The sequence below is a fragment of the Eubalaena glacialis genome, chromosome 15 (assembly GCF_028564815.1).
Source record: "Eubalaena glacialis isolate mEubGla1 chromosome 15, mEubGla1.1.hap2.+ XY, whole genome shotgun sequence".
NCBI classification, from domain to species: Eukaryota; Metazoa; Chordata; class Mammalia; order Artiodactyla; family Balaenidae; genus Eubalaena; species Eubalaena glacialis.
The window spans coordinates 62,987,497-63,010,699 of NC_083730.1; the positions used below are offsets into that span (position 1 = coordinate 62,987,497).

Below are 23,203 nucleotides of genomic sequence, written 5' to 3' on the forward strand. Positions count from 1 at the left end.
TTTGTTGTTTTCTGGTAAAATCATAATCCTTCTTTTACTGTGATTTTCTTTATCATTCCTTGTTCACTGCATTTTAGAGAGAAATATTTGTATTTCAGAATTTCAGGTTTATCATTGGGGCAGAAATTCATATATTCCTCACCCAAATTTGATTTCTATCATAGATAAAAGCAATTAGCTTTTTTCTTAGTCTCAGTGTTTATTACAAATTTCTTACCACTTTAAGAACTTAATTTCTTGGGGAGCATTTCAGTGATGAAAATTTACTCAGTAATATGGAGCATTGATATGGTAGATTTGAGAAAAAACTGTTGAGTTTTTGTGAACAAATTATTGAACCCACCAAAGAAAAAAGTTTAGGCATTTTAGATTCAGAAATGAATCAGAAATATGTCCCTTTCAAAAAAAAGAAGAAAAATATTGAGGCCTCCTAAGCCCAGTTCATAGTACTTTTTTCCTCAAAACTTTTGCTATATCAGGAATGATACTTGCCATCAGTAAATCCCAGTTATTCATAATAGATTAAAACCTTATTACCACTATCTAATAAATTACTAGGTTGTATTTTAGCCATGAACTAATCGTTTCTTGAAACTAATATAAACTTGAATGTTCGTTATATGTTTATCATAATTGTTTTAGCCCCTGAATGAAGTATTGGTAATGAACTATTCTTAAGAATGTTTTAGTTTCACTCAAAGAAAATCAGTGTTACATGCTAAATTTATGTACAGAGATCATATCCTACTTTCATCTTTCTAGCCATCTTAATCATCAGTATGGGAATGATCTTGACTCCAGAATCTGTGAAAATAGACTTTTTGAAAGACTATTTTCAAAAGACTAGACTTTTGAAACTCCTTGTGCTAATCTTTAGAAAATACTTAATTTTACTATACACTGTTAGTAAGTAGGTTTCCTTTTGTGTATTTGGCTGTTTCTCTTAGCTTGAACTAAAAATTTTTCTTAAACGCTTATGACATTTTTAAACTTTGAAAATTGCTCTTTTTTGAGTGATTAAGAAATTATGTGCTTTGTTCATTTTAAGTTACACTGTCTTCTTCTAGAGGTTCAGAATCTTTCTTTCTTTCTTTCTTTTTTTTTTTTTGAAGTTTGACTCCTTATTTTTAAGCATTGTTCTCAAGGTATTACTAGGTCACTTAGCTGAGAAGAAGGTGCTTCTGTGCCTTCAAATATACAAGATTTAACTTGTCTCATACTCTCTCCTTAGAAGCCCTTTTGCTAGTCATTTTGAAAGTACTTACATTAACCAGGTTTTGTTTTCCAGTGACAGTGATAATCCTACTAGTAGTTTGAAGAAGGGACTTAGAAATAAGGTTTCAAAATAGTACACTTCCCATGAGAACCTTTGTTATTAGATCCGGTGGGTTATTTGTCTTTTATTTAGTGTAAAATAAAAGAAAGACTTAGGAAGACATGAACTTTAGGCACTGAATAAACATAGTCTAATTCATATTTTATTGATTGGATTATATGCTTATCCCCTGCTACAGTCTTTCCACTATTTGAATTTAGTGGGACATTGCAGCTCTCTCTAAGACTGTTACATGAAACAAACTCTTATTTTATTTTATTTTATTTTTGAAAAGGTTACATGGCTAACATTAAATGAGATTTTGATAGATTTAAACATGTATTTCTATATTTTGGGTAGGCTGAATTTATAAATTTTAGTAAATAACAGATGAAGGCTTTAGTTTTGCACGCACACACATACATACACATCCAAAGCATTAAGAAGAATTTCCCCAGGCCCAAGGCAAAATGTCTTATTTACAATTAAGCTGTCTTATTTTCATAATTTAAAAAAAAGAGTCCAGAGTACCATTAACTGATATTTTCCATATGGAAGATAATTATAGCACCAAACCCCGTATTTGACATTGATCTTTTTAAAACATTAGCTGAAACTATACACAATAAACTATAAAAGGGAGAAATATTGATAACATATATGACAACCCTTATCTTAATATAATTAGTAATTAAAGTTCTCTTAAATGTGAAGAGAAAAATACAGAAATGGGAGAATGGACAAAAGATACAAGCAAGTAGTTCAGAACAACAGAATTACGGTTGGTGAAGAAATATATGAAATGTATTAATAGTACTCAAAGAAATAGAGTTTACAGTGATTGACAAAACTGTCGTTGGCTTAAATCATACAAACTGGTCACTGGTTTGAAATAGGAACTTGCTTTAGTTTGTCTAAATTATGGAACTACCTTGTTGAAGGTAGATATAACAGCATATGTTAAAAACTAAAAGTTTGTTAACATTTGACTTATTCTTTTTTTTGTCATTTATTCTATATAAATAATTATTGATGAGAGTAAAAATTATCTTCAAGTATATTTCAGCTTTCTTTATAATAGAAAAAACAGGAAAAGAGTGTCAAGAAATACAGGATTTGTTAAATTATGGTAAATCCAAGGAAGAAATATGATCTTTTACCCTTAAAAATAACATTGTAGAAGAATAAACTGTATGGAAAGATGTTCATAGTATACAAAGTAAAAAAGTAGGTTATGAAATAATATGTACTGTTTGCATTATGTCATATTCTTTATATTTGTATGCATATGCACACAGGACATACTTAACACACATACAGAAAGATAAGATTGTTTAAATATAAAGACTGTTTCATTGTAGAACTAAGCCTAAACCTAGTGGGTTTATTAAAGGTCCTGAACAAAAATGTAAATATTATAAGCCCTGACTTAGGTGAAAAGTAAAAGAACAGGGAGTGGGGAATAAGGAGAAAATGCTAAGAGTGCTACTCAACTCATCATCTCTCATAGCAAGGGATTAACTGAAATTGTCTGAAACTGAAATAATATGTTTTTAATCTTTAAAACTTTTAATCTTTCCTTTAAAATTTTACCTATATGTTTATATATGTGTGTGTTTATATTTTAGTATATGGTATCTCTTATAGAGAAGAGCAATTCCTTTAGTTTCTTTTTTTATGTTGGATTAAACTAAAGTTAATCTTACAGATTTTTATTTAAAGATAGCACATATGTATGATATTTTCTTATTCTTACATAAGTTGATTTCTCTCTCTCTCTCTCTACTAGTTCCTCTGTCTTCATATACATTTAGAAGGATGCTTGGCTTGATGCTCATGAGATGTTAACATTTTGTTTCCAGGATTTGGGATGATTTGTTACTTTCTTCTTTGTATTCTTTATATGCCTTGAATTTTTAAAATAATAAACATACATTATTTTTATAAAACACGGTCATTATTTTTTTTTAAGACATTCATATTGTCCAAGGAAGATTCAGTGGTCCTCAAAATCAACCATCAACCGGCTGTAATGCCATCAACCGGCTGAGTCATTCCTAGTCTTCGTTTTGAGATACCCTAGTGTGTCTTAAACTTTCCAAATTCTCAATTATTTAATATTTATTAATTTTTTAAAAGATAGCACTTTCTAGAAAAGAAATTCAGATAAAATTTGGGGAAAATTACAGCATAATTCAAAGTCATGCCAGTGAGTTCTTATAGCTGTATCATAATACTGTTCATTTCAGCAAATCTCCAGTATATCTACTTATATCATTCCAGTATCAATCCCACATTGTCCTATCCTATTAGAGAATTCCTATAAATTTTGTCCCATGAAATGTTGAGGCCAATCTCTACAATGACTCATTGAACCTATGGAAGCAACTACTTCTTATCTAGAAGACAAATTATTTCTTACAGCTACTGCATCAGCTTGCTTTATCACCTACTTTTAGCTTTTACTTTTAATCTTTCCTAGTCTAGAATCCTGACCAGATAAGTTATTGTAGTTATAACAGAGGGAAATCATAGCGTAGTGTTTATTATCAGAAGCTTTGGAGTCTGACAGACCATTGTTGAGTCCTTGCTCAGCCACCTACTAGCCCTGGCCAAATTAGTTGAGTTCCTTGTAAGTCCCAATTTTCTCATCTGTGAAAGTGCATATAATACCAACTTGAGAAAATTGTGACCTCTAAGTGACATATCATGTAAAATCAGCTTGCGATACATTAATTAAAACGGAAAACTAATACTGGCTTAAATAGATAGAGATTTTTTTCATGTAATGCGGTAAGACCAGGCATAGGCAGTCCAGAGTTGGTATAGCAGTTCAGTAACACCGTCAGGGACTGGGCTCTTTTCATCTTTCTGCTCTGCTACCCTTAGCTCATACGTAGCCTTTGTGCTTAAGCATTTTGCCTTATAGTCACAGGATACATCCTTCCTGGGCAGAAAAGATGAGAGGAAGGACCAAAGACAGAGGTATCTTTCTCCCAGAGAGACTTTTGCCTTTTTACTCATGAAACAACCTCCCTAGAAACTTTTGCCTGCACCTCAATTGGTTAGGCTCCCGTAGTCACTGGGGAGTCTGAAAAGTCGAATATTTTTGAGCTGGGCATATTGTCACCCTGATCAAAATTGGAGTATTCCTAGTAAGGGGAGAATGAATATTGAGTAGGCACCTTATAATACTGTTACTGTATATAAAATTTTTGACATAGTAATTAATAACTGATAACTGCTGTTATCTTTAAGTTATTAATGTTTCTACCTAAGGGAACTTTTTTCCTACACTATCCGTCATAAAATCATACTTATTTTCTTTCCTAGTTTAATGGCATCCAAAGGATGCCATGACAATCCCTTAACTTGAAAGTACTGAGCAATTATCTTGAGGCTACACATGAGTGAATCTCTTCTTAGCCTCCAAGCTAAATTTGCAATTATTTTGTTGTGAGTAATGACATGGAGCGTCTTTGCAGATTGTATTTTTATTGTACCCTGAATTTTTTCTTTCTTATTCATTCCCAAGAGTAGGTTTACAGGGTTAAAAGGGTAAAACATTTCTATAACGTTTCTTCAAAATAGTTATACAGGGCTTCCGTGGTGGCGCAGTGGTTAAGAATCTGCCTGCCAATGCAGGGGACACGGGTTCGAGCCCTGGTCTGGGAAGATCCCACATGCCGCGGAGCAACTAAGTCCGTGAGCCACAACTACTGAGCCTGCGCGTCTGGAGCCTGTGCTCCGCAACGGGAGAGGCCGCGACAGTGAGAGGCCCGCGCACCGCGATGAAGAGTGGCCCCCGCTTGCCGCAACTAGAGAAAGCCCTCACACAGAAACGAAGACCCAACACAGCCAAAAATAAATAAATAAATTTAAATTAAAAAAAAAAAAAGTTATACATAGTTATAAAGGCTCCAGCAGTATATTTATGTTCTTTAATCTCAAATAACATCATGGCACTTGTTTTTCTTTAGGTTTGATAGCTCTAAGTATCTATAGGGATAAACCAGTAGTACTTCATTTTAGTTTGCATGTTTAGATAAGTAAAAAAAATACAGCATTCTTTACTTTTTAAAAAATATTTGTTTCTTCTTAATAGGCATTATTTATTTCCTTACTGATTTTTTTCTTGTGGCATATGTAAGTAATACGTAAATAAATGTGGTAGGAGAAAATGTAAAGAGACACAATATGATCTGTTCCCAAAGTCCATGGTCGCAGTTGTAGAGTCTGTTCGAATGTTTTGAACTAAATCTCTGCCAGCCAGCCGTAGAAGGCCTACTTTCCTGAGGCTTTGGATGCCATTAAAAGATTTACCCTATATAATGACACAAGCAAATTTGGAGAGGAAAACTTTTTTAAAAAAAGAAAACACATGTAATTTTTCTGGTAACTGTGTTAAAGTAGCAGATAAAATTAGTGCTTTGCTTAATAAGGATAGTCCTCTTTTGGTGCTCTTCGTGGTGATTATTTATTATAGATTTACTCCGTCCCTTTCCCTGATATTTTATTATAAAAATTTTCAAACGTAGTGCACACTCTTAAAATCATTCTTGATATTTTTCTTATTCTCTTGCAATCTAGAACAGAATATTAACTTAAAAAGATGGCTTGTACAACAAGGATTTACTTTATAGTACAGGGAACTATATTCAATATCTTGCAGTAACCTATAATGGAAAATAATCTGAAAAATACATGTATATATAATGAATCACTTTGCTGTACACCTGAAACCAACACAGTATTGTAAATCAACTATACTTCAATTGAAAACAAAAAAGATGGCTTTTAAAATACAGGTATTGCTTGTCTTGCCTTGCTGCAAAGAACATATCAGGGAGAGAGAATTGCTCTGCTTAGCACTCAGTGTTTTACAAAAACCTCATAGATAACAATAGTCTCATTATGGTCTAGTCTCAGTATAGCACTGAAGGAAGAAGTAGTTGAGTAAAAGGACAGAATATGGAAGCTTTTAATTTTCTAGCTCCTTAATTAAATCAAGAATACACATGCAAACGCCCCAAATATAAGCATACTTATTTGAGTAAAAGCCAAAAGGGTATGTGGAGTCTGGATGGATTAATTACTTCCAAAGGAAGGTTTGGAGAAACTACTTCCTTATATTAATGAATATAATTGAAAGTTTATTTTATCCACTATTCTTTCATCTGTCACAGTAATATGATCTGCTTTCAATAATCCATTTAATTCAATTTGTTGCTGCAACTTATTAGTTGCCCCTTTTTCTTTGCTTTGCAACCTATGGAGGCCTTTTAAAATATTTGCTTATCTTTAAATGAAATGACAAATATTCTTCATAGAATTCTTCTAGTTGCTAACTTAATGGGTTAAACTTTGAAATATAAGTGTTTATTGAAAGGCTTGTAATTCAGTCCATTTACCCACTTGCTCTAGAATTGGTCTAAATATTATTTTATTAATGATTTCCCCTTTGATTGAGTAAGGCTTCTCATCACTAAACTTTTAGGCTTATCTTTAAATTTTTCAAATACTATGTTTAGGAGTTACTTGTTCTCTAAATTGGTGTTTTTTCCAACACTTTTGTTTCCTTACACCTAACAACTCATGAATAATGTCTATAATGATCATCCTGGAAAGAAGACCATAAGCCAATAAATTGAAAATGTGAAGATCAGAATAATATTTTGTTGAGTTAAAACAGCATATTGTTTGTAAGTAAAATTATTTGCTCTGGCCATACTGCCAGAAGTCAGTTCTCTAATTTATTGAGTTGTTAGGCAGCATTTCATATTCTTTGCTGATAAACTTTGTTTTGATTTAGGCTACTTTCTTTCTAAGACGTCTTTGTAGTGGTCAGTAATAATTCATATTATTTGAAATGTTTATAAATTATAGAAAGGTCCGTGGTCTAGAATGATACTGTAGTCCAAAATGTTCTATTGTCTTCTGAATAGTTTTGGCATTCATAGAACAAAAAGAATGATGCAAGTCCATTATTCAAGTTTTCTAAAGACAAATTCTAAACAGAAAAACGTGATAGAGTATTGCCTCTTTTATCATTATTCAGAGACTGAAAAAATATATCCTCAAAAGAGATGATATGTTTTAATAAGCAGCCTCAGTAATAACTATTATTGCAAACTACGTGATTGACTTTTTCAACTTTAAGATCAAAGAAACTGAAATCTTAGGTATTGGCCAAATCTGTGTTTGAAATGTACTTTTGGCTTTACCTTAAAAATTATCTTTTGGAAAAACAACGATACATCATTGTGGTCTTTTGAAAAATGTTGGTTTGTTGAATTCTACATTTCCCTTCGTATGCTTTTTTCTTTTCTCCTGTCTCTTCTTATTCTGTAGATTCAGATCCAGGACATACAAGTGAAAATTGGGGGGAGAGACTTATGTCTTCTTACAGGACATACTCAGGTAATTAGATTATCAGGGGCTCCTGTTTAGCCAGTGGTTTCTGTCACATTTATAATTAATTATTGTACTATAAGTAACTTATTTTCAAACCAGTATATAGATATCTGTGGTTGAATAAGTGAACTATATGAGTGACACAAGATTTTCCAGTCTTCATTTGAGATCTCCAGTGCATCATGTCCAAGACATGCTCTGTGTGAACGTTACAAGCAGGACTCCTGCACACAGCCACTCAGGTGTGCAGCGCAACCTGGGGGCACCATTCATGTAGAAAAGTGTGAAAGTCACCACCTTGGAGTTGTGCTGTGCAGCAACGCCTGTGGGAAGGTGCCCGGGGTCCTTAGTGTCTTAGCTGTATGCCCGTCACACGGTATACCATGTGTAGTGATTTTGATAGACAGTGTCATCTTACTCTTCAAACATGCAGTGTTTTTTTAAAAACATCTAAAAATTTTCAGTTGACCTCTTTAGTGTATTGACTTTGCTGCCCCTGTTGAATTTAAAAGTAGATTAAAACACCAGGTTTCCTGGAGAAATGCCATTAAAGAGTAAATGTATCCCCTAGTATGTGAAAACTAAATTAGTTAAGTGTTTTGATTATCTTTTTTTTGGTTTTTAATGAACTTACATTCTTATGTCTGAACTTTTTAAATGTAAAATATTGTTCAGTCCCTGAATGTCCAGTTTTTAGCATATGACATTTAACTCTAAAAGCTGAAATAAAATTTCTGTTTCTGATATACCTTGTATTCATTTAAAAAATTTGTGGGGTTGGTATAGAACCAAATAATTATTCTTAAAATTATGCTGAAAGCTGTTAATTGAGCTGATGAGTCAGTAATACTTAGTTATCAAAATTTTGGGGTGGGAGGCAAGTTTACAATCTGCCTTAAATTGAACAGACCTACACTTCCTGTGGAGTTAGGTGTACTTTTCTAAAATGGGGCTCCTAAGTACCAGGGTGCACCTAAAAGAGCTGTATGTGATGAAGCCATCCATGGTCTGAGGATCATTGCTGGAAATCAGAAGATATAAGCACCCACCTGTCAAAGATTGTGTAGATACTTCACAACCAGAGAGTAATCGGCAACGTTTTTCCTCAGAATTGAAGTATATATACATTCTAAATGTGATTGATTTAAATACGTTCATCTGTATTTGAATCGTAGCTCCCATTCTTTCATGCCTTACATACAGTGACTGCTTTGTGGGAAAATGTTGTATTTAGTTTTTGAGACACTAATAGGCTTATGAGCTAGTTCCCCAAGAAAAACAATTTTGTCTCTTCTCCTTAATATACTTAATTGGGATGTGACAATGTTGAGCTTTCTGTTTATTCTGACAAGACCTGGGAAGAAAGCACTGATTTTCAGGATTATAAGACTGAGACATCTCTGTAATTCTAAAGATCCTCTGAACCTTGAAATAAAGAATATTGGATTGTTGAAAAGTCCATATCTGTTTTTCTTTAGTCTTAAGTGAATCACCTGGATTTTTCTTTAAAAATCTCTTAAGGTGGCTGAGTGGAATTTCAAATCTATTAGTATAGATTGAGTATATGTGTCAGTATTCCTGTGTTTAAATTTTAAAATTCTGATCTGTCATTCAAACAAATAAGTACGTATTTCAGATACTGAAATTTGAAAAAGTACCTAACTTTTTCTAATATTATCGTATATGATCATTTTTTACTTATGACAGGTCAGAGGAAACAAGTTCTTCACAGGATAGATCCCAGATAGTCAGATTTGAATGCTTTCAACTCACACTTTGGGACATACTAATCTAAGATTTATGATTTTGAAGAATGGTATATAGTTATCTGTAACTTAGCTATCTTGCACCAGCTCCTGTTCAGTTACCTTCTTTTCCTGTCTCATGTAAAGCATGAACTCAGACAAATGGCTAAGGTAACTCAGAAAAAAAGAGTTCATATTGAATGCTAGTATCTAATTTGAATTTTTGCTTGAATATTTGGAGTATATCCAATTTGTTCTTTTCCAAAATGTAATAATTATATGTTTGCTCATTTGGCAGCATGGAATTTTAATAATGAATTCATAAGTGTCTCACTTTCTTCTGTAAACTGAGTGTATATCACTTTAGAGCATATTCTTTTTTTTCTTTTTTTTAGGAGGTCATTACAGGTATAGAGGAACACAACTGATTTTTGCTTTTAATCTTAATCTAAATCTCACTGAATTTACTTTTTTTTTTTTTTTTTTTAATTTTTTGGCTGCGCCTGCGCAGCATGCAGGATCTTAGTTCTCTGACCAGGTATCCAACCTGCACCCCCTGCAGTGGAAGTGCAGAGTCTTAACCACTGGACCGCCAGGGAAGTCCTAGAGCATATTCTTCTTAAAAGATTGTATTAAAATGCAGTTAATATCAAAAATCAATAGTTTTGCAAATGAGAAAATAAAAGACAAAATTTTCCCAAAATTTTAGGAAGTATTTTAAGGATAGATACTGTGTATTTTTAATTTTGCTTCTTCTAATTACTAAACTCTACTTTTTTTCCTTAAAACAACTTTTCTACTTTCTTTAAAATTTTCACACTGTTAAATATTTTAATTTTGGACGAGAAGTACATTCATTATATTTAAAGATTTGTTACTCAGATGGAAAACTATTAAAATAACAATTGTGGTTTCTCATTAAATCTGAGAACCAAAGCATACAGAACGTTATTAGGAGAAAGTATATGTTTCAGAAAAAAACAGGCTTCTCCAAAAGACCTATTTAGGGCTTTATAATACATTTAGTACGTTGGGTGAAACACTGTGCTGAAACTGGCTTTATACTAATTGGATCATTAATGATAATTAAATGAGAAATAAGAAAATAATATATTAGAACTATTAATAAAGGATGACTTCAAAAATTGAAATTTTTTGTTTCTGTTATGTAAAATTTTGCAAATATCAACAAAATGGACATTTTAGGAGCTATTGAATTTTGAGTGATTTGTGGGCAGCAGAGTTTAAACATTAGGACCTCTAATTTTTCTAGGTCATAAGGATGCCAGTTTATCCTAATTAACTAAGTGGTACACTGCAAGTTTTTATGTCTTAAATTATAGTACAGTAATATTTAAATAATATCAAATTGTATTCGTTTCTTGAAAATTTTACCAGATCAATAAATGCTTATCTCCTGGAGTAGTCTAGCTGCTGGCCACATCTGCCTGAGAAAAACCACAATATTGACTACTAAGCCTTCTCTTCTTCCACTCATTTTTGCTGTTTTACGTTTATTTAAAATTTTTACTAATTTATTTAATTTTGTAGCCCCACTTTATACCACAAACCTGGATCAGTAAATCCCAGATATTGGTACAGGGTTTCCCAAGAAATAAATGCCTAGACAGTTAATAGGCAGCTCATCTCACAGGGCCACTTGAATTAATTCCCAGAAAAGTCCTAAAGGAAGGAAGGAACAGATACCTGTATTTCTTTGACCTATGGAATCGAGTTCCATCTGAATTTTCTGTCACTTAATGGGGAATGCTGGCTTCATTGCCAGAGATTTGCCAAATAGCTACATCTGAGAGCTGACTTTATTTCTTTGTCCTATGGAATCCAGTTCCATCTGAATTTTCTGTCACTTAATGGGGAATGCTGGCTCCATTGCCAGAGATTTGCCAAATAGCTAAATCTGAGAGCTGACTTTATGATGGATCAAATCTCTTTGAAAAATCTTAAGACATTTTTGGATCTTTTCAGGATCTCTATTAACCATCCCCGGCCCCTTATCACATATAGAATATAGAATCATATAGAATCTTTAATTTGCTCAGTTTTAGCTTTGATTAATACTGTTCCATGTTCAGCTGTCCTATGACTGAAATAAAGTGATTTGGCGTTTTTTTTCAATAATTACTCCGTGTGATGTGCTTTGTCTTAAACACCTCCTTAGAAGATTGTACAGATTATTAGTGGAATTAGGGAGGTAATATGAAGGAACGTTGCTATATAAACTTATCAATAATAGAATAAAATTATAATGAATGAAAGAGGCATTTCAAAGATGTAAAACTAAGGATTGTTTGAAGTGTTATTTAATAGAACAAATCATTAAAAATTTTACTAGTACTAAATTTCCGAATGTTATTAATTTTCTGAAAATTACACAAGACTATTTTTTTCAAAGCATTCAGGAAGAAAATTGCTTACATAATAAAAGCCTAGTGCCCTTTTGTCTGCCTATTGCAAGTTCCTCTGTTACCCTTGTTTCTCATAAACATGTATCATCTATTTTTAAGAAGTCTCCTTATGTTTTACTTTTGAGTGCTTACATTTGTTTCAAATTCTTACATATTTATTAATAATTCCAGAGAAAGAAGGTCCAGAAAAGAAGAAAACAAAAAAGGAAGCTGGAAATAAGAAGTCCACTCCAGTTAGCATTCTTTTTGGTTATCCACTCTCAGAGCGAAAGCAGATGGCACTTCTTATGCAGATGACAGCAAGAGACAACAGTCCAGGTGACACTTACCATCATCGAGTTCTTGTGTGTTCATAGTTTTCCTCACACTGTAGCTTTGTCTTGACAACTTTTTTTTATAATGACAGTTTTTGGATTTATTTTTGTTTTTATTTTATTTACTTATTTATTTTTGGCTGCATTGGGTCTTCGTTGCTGTGTGCGGGCTTTCTCTAGTTGCGGCGAGCGGGGGCTACTCTTCGTTGTGATGTGCGGCCTTCTCATTGCGGTGGCTTATCTTGTTGCAGAGCACGGGCTCTAGGCACACAGGCTTCAGTAGTTGTGGCTCACGGGCTCTAGAGTGCAGGCTCAGTAGTTGTGGCACATGGGCTTAGTTGCTCCGCGGCATGTGGGATCTTCCCCGACCAGGGATCGAACCCATGTCCCCTGCATTGGCAGACGGATTCTTAACCACTGCGCCACCAGGGAAGTCCTTGACAATTATTTTTAACTACTTTAAATGTTTATCCTTTCTTGGATTTAATCAGTTTCGTATAACATAAGTTTGCAATTTTATATTTATTTGTGTGACAATTGTTTATGTCTGTATCATCCACTAGATGAAAAGCTATACATGGGCACAGATCTTTGCACTTAGTGGACATTCAGTGAATATTTGTCAGCTAAAATGAGTACAGTTGACACTTGAACAACAGAGGTTTGAACTGAGTGGGTCCACATATATGCAGATTTTTTTCAATAGTAAATACTGTACTACTGCACAATCCGTGGTTGGTTAATTTGCACATGCAGAACCGTGGATATGGAGGACCAACTGTAAGTTGCACACGGATTTTCAAATGTGAGGAGGGTGGGTGCCCCTAATCCCCGAGTTGTTCAGGGGTCAACTGTAATTTAGAATTGGGTCAGTCAACATGAGAAATCTGTTGCAGAACTGTGTGTGCTTTTACCTTACTGCAGAAATTTTTACCCCAGTTTCTGTAAAGCTGCTTCTGGGTTTATAGTTTACTTTTCAGTTCATTAGCACACTTCTGTAAGCTGGTAATCTTATCACATACTTTTAGAAGCAAGAGTGTAATTCATGTTTTAGTGTTTAAGATCTGCTAAAATTTATTTTAAAAGGAAGAATATCTGCAGTATACTATGTAAATTTATTTCATATTTCATTTCACACTTCCAGTTAAGGTGTTGTGCTACTTGTGTGTGTGTGTTTATTCAGGTAGTTTGCCCTCCAAAAATGATTAAAGATGGCTCACCAGCAGGATGAAAACGAAGAAGGAACAAACCAACTTGCTAACTTATTAAAAGGGGTTTAAAAAGTAGATAAAACCCAGACATCTGGACTGAGATAGTTATTACTACTGAGCATTGAATTTAGCTATGCATTTTGGTAGCTCACAACACAAAAATTTTAAGTTGTATAGTTCTCATTGACCAATACAAGAAGAAAGTAAATCACTTTTCTCTAGAGAAAAAAATTTTTTGTTTTGGCTCTGACTTCAAGGCGTCTTTTTATGTAAGACTTTGGGTAACATAACAGCCTGTTGAAATGCATTGAAAAGGACACAGTTTTTCTAGTGTACTTTCCCAGTGTTAGCTCTTTTTTAAAAAAATGGGACAACTTGGTAAAATTCTTAGAGTTTCTATATATCATAGTTTCCATTAAACATGAGTGTATCTATATCTTTCACTAATAAAAACATGTTAGGGCTTTCTGCTTTTTTAAGTAGGGCATGTTGTTTTGGTTATTCTTCTGCCTTTCCACCCACAACTGGGGAAAGAGTGTGGCCAAATTAAAGTTGTTTACGGTGTTAAACTTTAAATGTTTCTGTAAAATGTTGACTTTGAGTCGGACTTAATAGTTAGATGGGGGGCTTCCCTGGTGGCGCAGTGGTTGAGAATTCGCCTGCCAATGCAGGGGACACGGGTTCGAGCCCTTGTCTGGGAGGATCCCCCATGCCGCGGAGCAACTAGGCCCGTGAGCCACAGCTACTGAGCCTGCGCGTCTGGAGCCTGTGCTCCGCAACAAGAGAGGCCGTGATAGTGAGAGGCCCGCGCACCGCGATGAAGAGTGGCCCCCGCTTGCCGCAACTAGAGAAAGCCCTCGCACAGAAACGAAGACCCAACACAGCCATAAATAAATAAATAAATAAAATTAAAAAAAAAAAAGATGGGAAGACTTATTTTTTAAAACTGTTTTTTTAATACTATGAACCTCTATCCATAGAGTAAATTAAAGAATTAATACAGTAAGGCAAAAAAGCTAAAGTCCTCCCTCATTTCCAGTGATCTCCCCCCTTGAGAGGCGAGCACTATTAACAGTTTCTTATTTTCTAGAAAATTTCTAGATATAAACATGCAAACATATATCTTTTGTTGCTGTTCGTTTTTAAATATAAATAAGATTAATACTATAATACTGTTCTGCAGTTGGTTCTTTTCATTTAAAGGGTACATCAGTCATCTTTATTAATATATGTAGAACTAGAGTGGAGAGCTTTTGAAATATCAACCTGTTTGCCATCTTATAGATATGCTTGGAGTTTAGGGTTCATTGTTTTATCCATTACATAATTCATTTTCCATGTTTTTGTTTATTCTGATTGCCATTATGGATAGTACTACTGTTATTTTGTCTGTGTGTGTATCATTTTGGAATGGCTAAGAAAATTTTATATGAATTAATTAATTCCTTGCAAGTTGTTTGAATTTAAAAATGTCCTTTTGTTTTTAAGAAATTCAACCACTAATTTTCTAAATAAATAACCTGACTATAAATATTATAATAAGAATCATGTATTCATTCAACAAATATTGCGTGAGTACACTGTGTACCAAGAAGTCTTCTAAGCAGCCGAGATACAGTGATGAATTAGACAAGGTTCATGCTCTTCTGGAGTATACATTATAGAAATCCATAGATAGGAAACTGTTACTAACTGAATGTACTTTAAAATCCAAAAGGTAAATTTTAAACTTTTTCTTATTGAGAAAAGGATGATAATGCTTCAGTGCTCTAATCATGTCAGTTTGCAGGGAAATTATTATATGATGTCAGAAAATGATTTTCCATAGACTTTTTTTCTCTTAGAGCTGTTGTTTCTTTTAAATAGTTGTAAATTTTCAGAGTTAATTATTAACACTGTACATATGTCTTGAATCCTTAATTGATTAAGAAACTAGTTTTTTGTTTTGTTTTTTTTCCAGTTCTGAAATGGGGAGGAGAGGGGCTTTGGGTGTCATCCAGCTGAACTTTCTTGTTTTTGAGAAAGAAACTGGAACAAAAATCAAAAGATAGGAATCAAAGCAAAGCACTTTTTTTTCCTCTTTTATCACCCACTTTTTAAAGGCCTTTTTCTAGACTGTCCTTATTTCTGATAGATATTAAGCTTCATTTCATACTAAAATCATCTATGACCTTAATTTGCACCTAATATCAGAATAGAACTCCAGTAGTTTGAGTCAGAGGTGTAAACTCTAGCCTTCAGTGTCATTTCATCTAGTTCTTGAAATAGTATCATAACATGCCATGAAAAACATGTTTTTTTGCAGTTTATCAAATTATTCATTAAGCAAACACTTTCAGGGTGCATACTTGATACTTCATTATCATTTTAAACCAATTCTGTGAATTGACAGAATAAAACTTTTTTCTTAATTGGCTCCTGCAATATTTGATAACCCTAAAGGAAGATCTACTACATGTAATTGGGTCAAATTATTAGTGTACCATCCAAGTCAAGTTTCAGGTTGTTTGGGTGAGAAGATATTCCCCCTGTTAGCACGTTACCTATAAAAAAACCTTTAAATGAATATACAGAATATTTAGTCTAGAACTTTTGTTAACTTTTCTCTTTCTTATAGATTCCACACCAAATCATCCATCACAAACAACACCAGCCCAAAAGAAAACTCCCAGTTCTTCATCTCGACAGAAAGATAAAGTTAATAAAAGAAATGAACGTGGTGAAACTCCTTTACACATGGCAGCTATTCGAGGAGATGTAAAACAAGTCAAAGAATTAATAAGTTTAGGGGCAAATGTGAATGTGAAAGATTTTGCAGGTAAGACTTGTAGTTAAAGACTAATACTCAGGAACTAAAATTCTGAGTTTATCATCTAAACAGATGCTGGTTACAATTTAATCTATATTCTTCATTCCTCTTTCTGAAATGAAAGCGTTCTAAAAGTATACTTTAATATAAAACTATTTTGGAGTGTATACCTAAAACCCTGATCTCTGCTACAATTTATTGTCAGTAATTACTCAAATACTTAAATATTAAACTTGCATTTTATTTGGCATATTACCATATAATTTTTTATCCAATTTAGGTTCTAGGTGAATCACAGTTAAATAATGTTTAGACCGTTTACTAGCTTGAGCACAAGGACGGTAAGAGAGTGGCAGTGTTGTTTCACACAGTAAAAGTATTGGGGAACAATGTAGAAATTCCCTTTAGTTTCACATACTACGGTACCCTACCCTCCCATCCCCCAGGTTCTTTCTTTTTCACAGAACTGTTGTTAACAATTTGGAGGCTGTCCTTTCTGTGCACTTGCAAGATCATATATACAATGAACATTTATTTACATAGAGACTTTTTTAAAAAAAATCAAATCACTCTATCTGTGTCAGCCTATAGTTCTGCAATCTCCCCTTTTTACTAGTGTTGTACAGATATTTCTGTTGGTACATATAGGTGGTTCTACTTCATTCATTTCAACAGCCACATAATAGTGTATAGAATAGATTCCGTGGACAATACTTCAGTAACCCTCTTGTACAAATATATTTGTGTATAGTTATGGAAGGACGATATTTCAGTAGAAAGGAAACTGCTAAATCAGAGGAGATGCATATTTAAAATTTTTTGAAAATCAGGCAAATGACCCTCCAAAAAATCTTTTATCAATTTACACTCCCATCAGGAGTATATGAAAGAGCCTTGGGTCGGGGGAAGAGATAAATTAGGAGTTTGGGATTAACATATACCCATTACTATATATAAAATAGGTAAACAACAAGGACCTACTGTATAGCACAGGAAACTATATTCAATATCTTGTAATATTGAAAGACCCTAACAAGCTTATTTTGCCTTTTTCTACTCTTCCCATAGTTGAGATGATTGTTCTAAATTACAGCAGGTTGTTGGATAAGCTTAAATGTTTAGTACTTTTGTCAAATAATTTAGTCCCAATGGAAATAATATGATTGTGGATGAACCTTCTGTAAAATTGGTGGTTTTCTTAGGTACTTATTTCCAGTAACTTGTTCATCACTCCTTTTTCTTTCTGTACTGTGTGCATGTAGAATCAGTATGTCACACATGGTTATGTATCTAAAAAGCGTATGTGTTGAATTAGTAGAAGTGAACCATATGTTCAATTAATATTGTAACTTTAGGTTGGACACCACTGCATGAAGCTTGCAATGTTGGATATTATGATGTTGCTAAGATACTTATAGCAGCTGGAGCAGATGTTAACACACAAGGATTGGATGACGACACTCCACTCCATGATTCTGCTAGTAGTGGGCACAGAGATGTGAGTATGATGGAAGGAGCAGTAATATACATCTTCAAAATATAAATTTAATCCAGTCATTTAATTCACTTCTTAGTCATACGATCTTGTGTCATATTTCACTCATTGCATGATCAGCTCATCTATATTATATTTTCCCTTTTTTCTACCTTCTAATTGCTAATTCCTATCATAGATTTAGCATTTTCTTTTCATAAAACCTGTTTAACTTGGTAATTAAACAACTTGGCAAATCTTTATTTAAAAGGCCATTCTACTGTCAGATAATTAGATGCAGCGGTTAAAGCAGATTTTACTTAAAATAAAATTTTACATTGTCATGATGCCTTTTTTTAAGACTTATTAATATTTAATGATTCCTCTATATATAACATCTGTTCCTGAATTTTAGCTGACATTATTATTCAGATGCTTATGTATATAATAATAAAGACATGATTTAAACAAACATGATTATATATGCTTGCAAATTTAATGGCATCTTTAAATATCAAGTTTAATTTGTTTTGATATAATATTATGAACCATGCTGGGTTTTAAATTCCATTTTCATTTTCAATCTCTGGCATGTTGACATCAAAGCCTAACCAGTCTTTGTTGTAATGTAGCTTATGTTTTAAGTGTGTTTAATGCTTACCTCCATTACTATAACCTGCTTACAGCCAGAGCAGATCAACCTGGGGCACTATTAGCAATGGTTCTAAAGTAGGATTTTGTTTATCACATAAGTAGTTTTTCTCTTTCATTTAATTTTAACTTCTATGAAAGAATACTTGTACATAGTTTAGAAAGTTGAAAAGTACTACTTAGCTTATAAAGATAGATAACTACCTGCTCTCTCCCATCCCTCCGCACTTCCCAGTACCTTTAGCCAAAAGCAGCTCTTGTAGGTGTTTCTTCTAGTAGTTACCTCTTTATTTCTAACAAGATGGAAGCTATTTTGCTTTTTAAATTTTTAGTCACTAGTTATTGACCCCCTGCAAAGGGTTTTAATATATATTGCTTCTCAGAGATGCACAAATTTAATATAATTGTATTTTCCCTTGGATTTTTGTTTATTACCTTGGTTACTACACTGCCTTGTTCTGATTTTTCTTATTTAGTTTTCCATGTATCTATTTCTGTACTTCCTTACTCTCTCTGACATAACTCTAAAATGCCCCTGAATAAGGTCAAACACATTGATCAGTTTATTATGTTTGAGAATATCCTTGTATACAAGATATCTTGTATCCTGCTGTAATTGGGACTAGCTGCTCTCTAGATCTGTAGCATAGATGCTGTCCAGGGATTTGTTTTTGCCATTAATTTCATGTGAGATTCTCAGTCTCTTATGAGATTTCCAGTCTCTGGCTGGAGTGGTTGTGAACCACATTACTTAACTTCTCACAGCAATATTTGTGTGTTTTCACTATGGGATAAGAAGTGTTGTAAATGCTTTCTTTATACGTATTAATTTTTAAAAAATATTTATTTATTTATGTTGGCTGTGCTGGGTCTTAGTTGTGGCACACAGGATCTTTGTTGCAGTACGGGAGATCTTCGTTGTGGCCTGTGGACTTCTTAGTTGTGACATGCAGACTCTTAGTTGCAGCATGTGGGCTTCTTAGTTGCGGCATGTGGGCTTCTTAGTTGTGGCATGAGAACTCAAATTAGTTGCGGCGTGCATCAGGATCTAGTTCCCCCACCAGGGATCGAACCCGGGCCCCCTGCACTGGGAGCACAGAGTCTTACCCACTGGACCACCAGGGAAGTCCCAGTATTAGTTTAATCATCACAGTAAATGAATAACCTTCTGGTGTTTCTTGTAGAAACTGTATGACCCATTGCATTCCAGTACCCTCAGCTTCTCTCAGAACATGGAGAAACAAAGACACAGGAGACACAAAGACAAAGACAAAGACACACTGGTCTAAGACACTCCCAAGTTTATTAAACTGATAGGAGTTCAAATTAAGGGACTAAAAAGGATAAATATCAGTGGTTTTTTAAGGCAAAGTGAGGTAATAATTCATTAATCTGGAAGAGTTGTTATTCAGTACACTGTCTCTCTAGTGAATAACGTAGAAGGATTTTGGTCGTCTCATACCTTTGTGCTGGAAAATTCCTTTTTTTTTCTGTTGTTAGCAGCAAACATTCTCTGCCTTATTTTCTTTTTTGACACAATAAAAATTTCAGTGTCGTGGTGCCTGTTTTTTAAAAGCCACTTTAGTTGAGAAAAAAATGGAATTTGAAGTGAAGATAGATACGAATTCAATTCTGGGCTGGCCAGTTTCCCAAATGAGTGATCTCAAACAAGTTACTTTTTTCCTCTCAACTTCCATTTTCTCATCTTTAAGTGACATAATAAATAATACCTGTCTAAAAGGGATATTTTGAAGGAAAAAAAAGACGCTGTGCACATAAATATACCTTGAAATCTAAAATGTTATAGAAATGTCAGAGGTCAGAGATTAAAAGGCTACTTTTATATTGCTATTTTTCAAATATACTCAGATATTTCGGAAATTAAAGATGCCATTTTTCTCATTTAAATCTTTCTATAAGGTATTTTTCATAATTCTCAAGTTATAATTTTGAAGAAAAATGTAGCCTATAACGTTATTTTTCCTAAACTGATCCTTGCTTACCATCGTTCCAGTCTTTTTTGCTCCCTTGACAATTCATACATACCTATGTGATAGCACTTACTATATTATTTTTTACTCATGTGCTTGTCTGTTTTCTTCATTGAATTTTGAGTCCCATGCATACATGATTTATGTTCTGGCTGTGCTATTTTAAATACTGTACTTACTGCCCTTTTTTTAAAAGCATTATTGATAGTTTATCATGCGTGAATAGTTTTTCTTTAAATGTTGCATAAAAAGATTTCCTGATTTCTAAATGTAATGTTAAAGAACTATGCCTTATGAGTAAGACATGTTTCTATGAATACAAGTTTCTAAATATGCACATTGCTGCAAAATATTTCCAGAAGCTGACCTTTGAGCTCATGTACTTACAAAGACTCAAACACTATTTCCAGTCTCCTTCCAGAAGGAGACTGGCATGCTATTTTCAAGAGATCTTTGCTTTTCCTCCTACCAACATGCCTAGGATAGTAGGAGTCACAATTCAGAGCTGTTGAGGGCTATTTTCTCCTTGTTCTTTTACTTGTCCCCAAGGAGGAGGAGGGAAGTGAGATATACCAAAACCCATTGGTATATATTTGTACCATATGTTATGAGTCTCCACCAAAGAATTAGATTTCTTTCACTCAGTAACACTCATGACAACTTCAGCCATCCATAAAACATTTCTAAGGTAGGAGAAACAGTTCTGTTCTAAATTGTTTCGAGTAAGAGAGGATTAACATAGCTTACTAAGAACCTAATCTTTGGCCTACCTTTCACAAATGTATATTACTTCATAATATACATTCTTATAATAGCCCTATTCTTAGTTCTATTTTAGATACTGCCTATGTTTATTTTTTTCTTGTCTCATCATTTTTACTTACTTCTAATTTGCTGTCTATGTTTTTTGGGTTTTTTTAAATTTTTTTATTTATTTATTTTGACTGTGCCGGGTCTTAGTTGCGGCACGCAGGATCTTCATTGGGGCATGTTTAGTTGCGGCATGTGGGATCTTTAGTTGTGGCATGAGGACTTCTTAGTTGAGGCATACGAACTCGTAGTTGTGGCATGCATGTGGGGTCTAGTTCCCCGACCAGGGATTGAACCCAGGCCCTCTGCACTGGGAGCACAGAGTCTTACCCACTGGACCACCAGAGAAGTCCTGCTGCCTGCTCGTTTTAAGCAACTTTAAGTTACTTTAAATTCTTTTTAGAATAAATAATTTTTTGCATATGAGAATGATCTGTAAAGTATTGGTTATTTAGGTTAGGGTTATTGTAGCATGTTTGAATGAACCAACTGTCTAATCATAATCAGGAATAAATTTTTTTTCATATTTATTTATTTATTTTTGGCTGCATAGGGTCTTAGTTGCAGCACACGGGATCTTTCATTGTGGCGCGTGGGCTTCTCTCTAGTTGTGGCATGCGGGCTCAGTAGTTGCGGCACACGGGCTCTCTAGTTGTGGCGTGTGGGCTCCAGAGCATATGGGCTCTGTTGCAGCATGCGGGCTTAGTTGCCCTGTGGCATATGGGATCTTAGTTCCCCGACCAGGGATTTAACCCTCGTCCCCTGCATTGGAAGGCGGATTCTTAACCACTGGGCCACCACGGAAGTCCCAGGAATAAATATTTTTTGATTATTTCCTGACAGGTATAGAAAGCGTTCAGTAGTATCAAGATCCTTCTGTTTTCTCATTCTAGGACTCTAACCGAAGGAAATAAGCCTAAAAATGGGGGGAAAAGTTTCAACTTATAAAGGTGTTCACTATAGCATTATTTATAATAACTAAAAGTTTTTAACTTCAGTTACCTTCTCAAACCCCTAAAAGGGGAGATTTTAAAGGACACAGTCCCACAAGGATAAAGAACAGAAGAAACAAGAAAACCAATATTTTGGGAGATAGAAATTTGAGGAATGAGTGGTGACTACATAGAACAGGGTTTGGCAAACTTTTTCTGTAGAGGGCCAGATAGTAAATATTGTGGGCTTTGCAGGCCACATGCCACCTCCACTGACCCTCCTCCCTTCTCTGTCTCTCTCTGCTTGCTCCTATGTATTTCTCCTTTATCAATTCTTTTTAAAGTATTTTATAAGAATATAAAAACTATTCTTAGTCAGCAGGCCAGATTTGGCCTACAGACCAAATTTACCAGCTCCTGATTTTAAAAATCCAAGAAAATTGAAACCAAAGCCATTTCAACACAGAATCCCAGAAAAACTGAAGCTCAGCAATTGATGTCTGGGTTCATCTGGAGGTGCCCATTGAATAAGACTGAAAATAAGAGGATTGAATCAAACTGGTTTTTTACCCTCATATTCCCTTCCTAACCCTTCACAACTATATGATGGCACATTTCTCTGGCAGATGATTGGAGGTTTATTTCCTGACAAGTATAAACCATACCATCTGGACTGACATACCACAAGAGTAGTTGGGAGTAAGGATTAAATGTAAGCTAATTAAGTAAAACATACTGAACATTAAGACCTCAGTCAACCAGAATGCTGACAGTTAAGGCTTATAGTTCTAGGGCAGTAATTGAAAGATTTCTCAATAGAAAAGTGAACTAGCCAAGAGGGGGTTCTGATGAAATGGCCCAGTCATATCACACTAGCACAAGATCCATCTGTCAATAGATCGTACCTATGCCTAAAAAAGTTTAAGCAAGTCTTTTAGTGCCTTAGTCTTTTTTTTTTTTTTAATTTATTTTTGGCTGCATTGGGTCTTCATTGCTGCGCATGGGCTTTCTCTAGTTGCGGCGAGTGGGGACTACTCTTCATTGCAGTGAGCGGGCTTCTCATTGCGGTGGCTTCTTTTGTTGTGGAGCACGGGCTCTAGGCACACGGGCT

The 23,203-nt window shown here is 34.2% G+C and overlaps 1 protein-coding gene across 5 annotated transcripts in view; it reads left to right on the forward strand.

Annotated features, from left to right (window-relative positions):
* The window catches only part of ANKRD12 (ankyrin repeat domain 12), a 111,145-nt gene that overhangs the window by 40,419 nt on the left and 47,523 nt on the right, over positions 1-23,203 (forward strand). For 4 of the 5 annotated variants that reach the window (XM_061169482.1, XM_061169485.1, XM_061169486.1 and 1 more), the window contains 4 exons: positions 7,667-7,735; positions 12,072-12,218; positions 16,043-16,243; positions 17,590-17,732. In XM_061169482.1, the coding sequence (XP_061025465.1) occupies positions 7,667-7,735; positions 12,072-12,218; positions 16,043-16,243; positions 17,590-17,732 (560 nt within the window). The remainder of the gene's footprint in view (positions 1-7,666; positions 7,736-12,071; positions 12,219-16,042; positions 16,244-17,589; positions 17,733-23,203) is intronic. The other variant, XM_061169484.1, reaches the window with a different exon arrangement.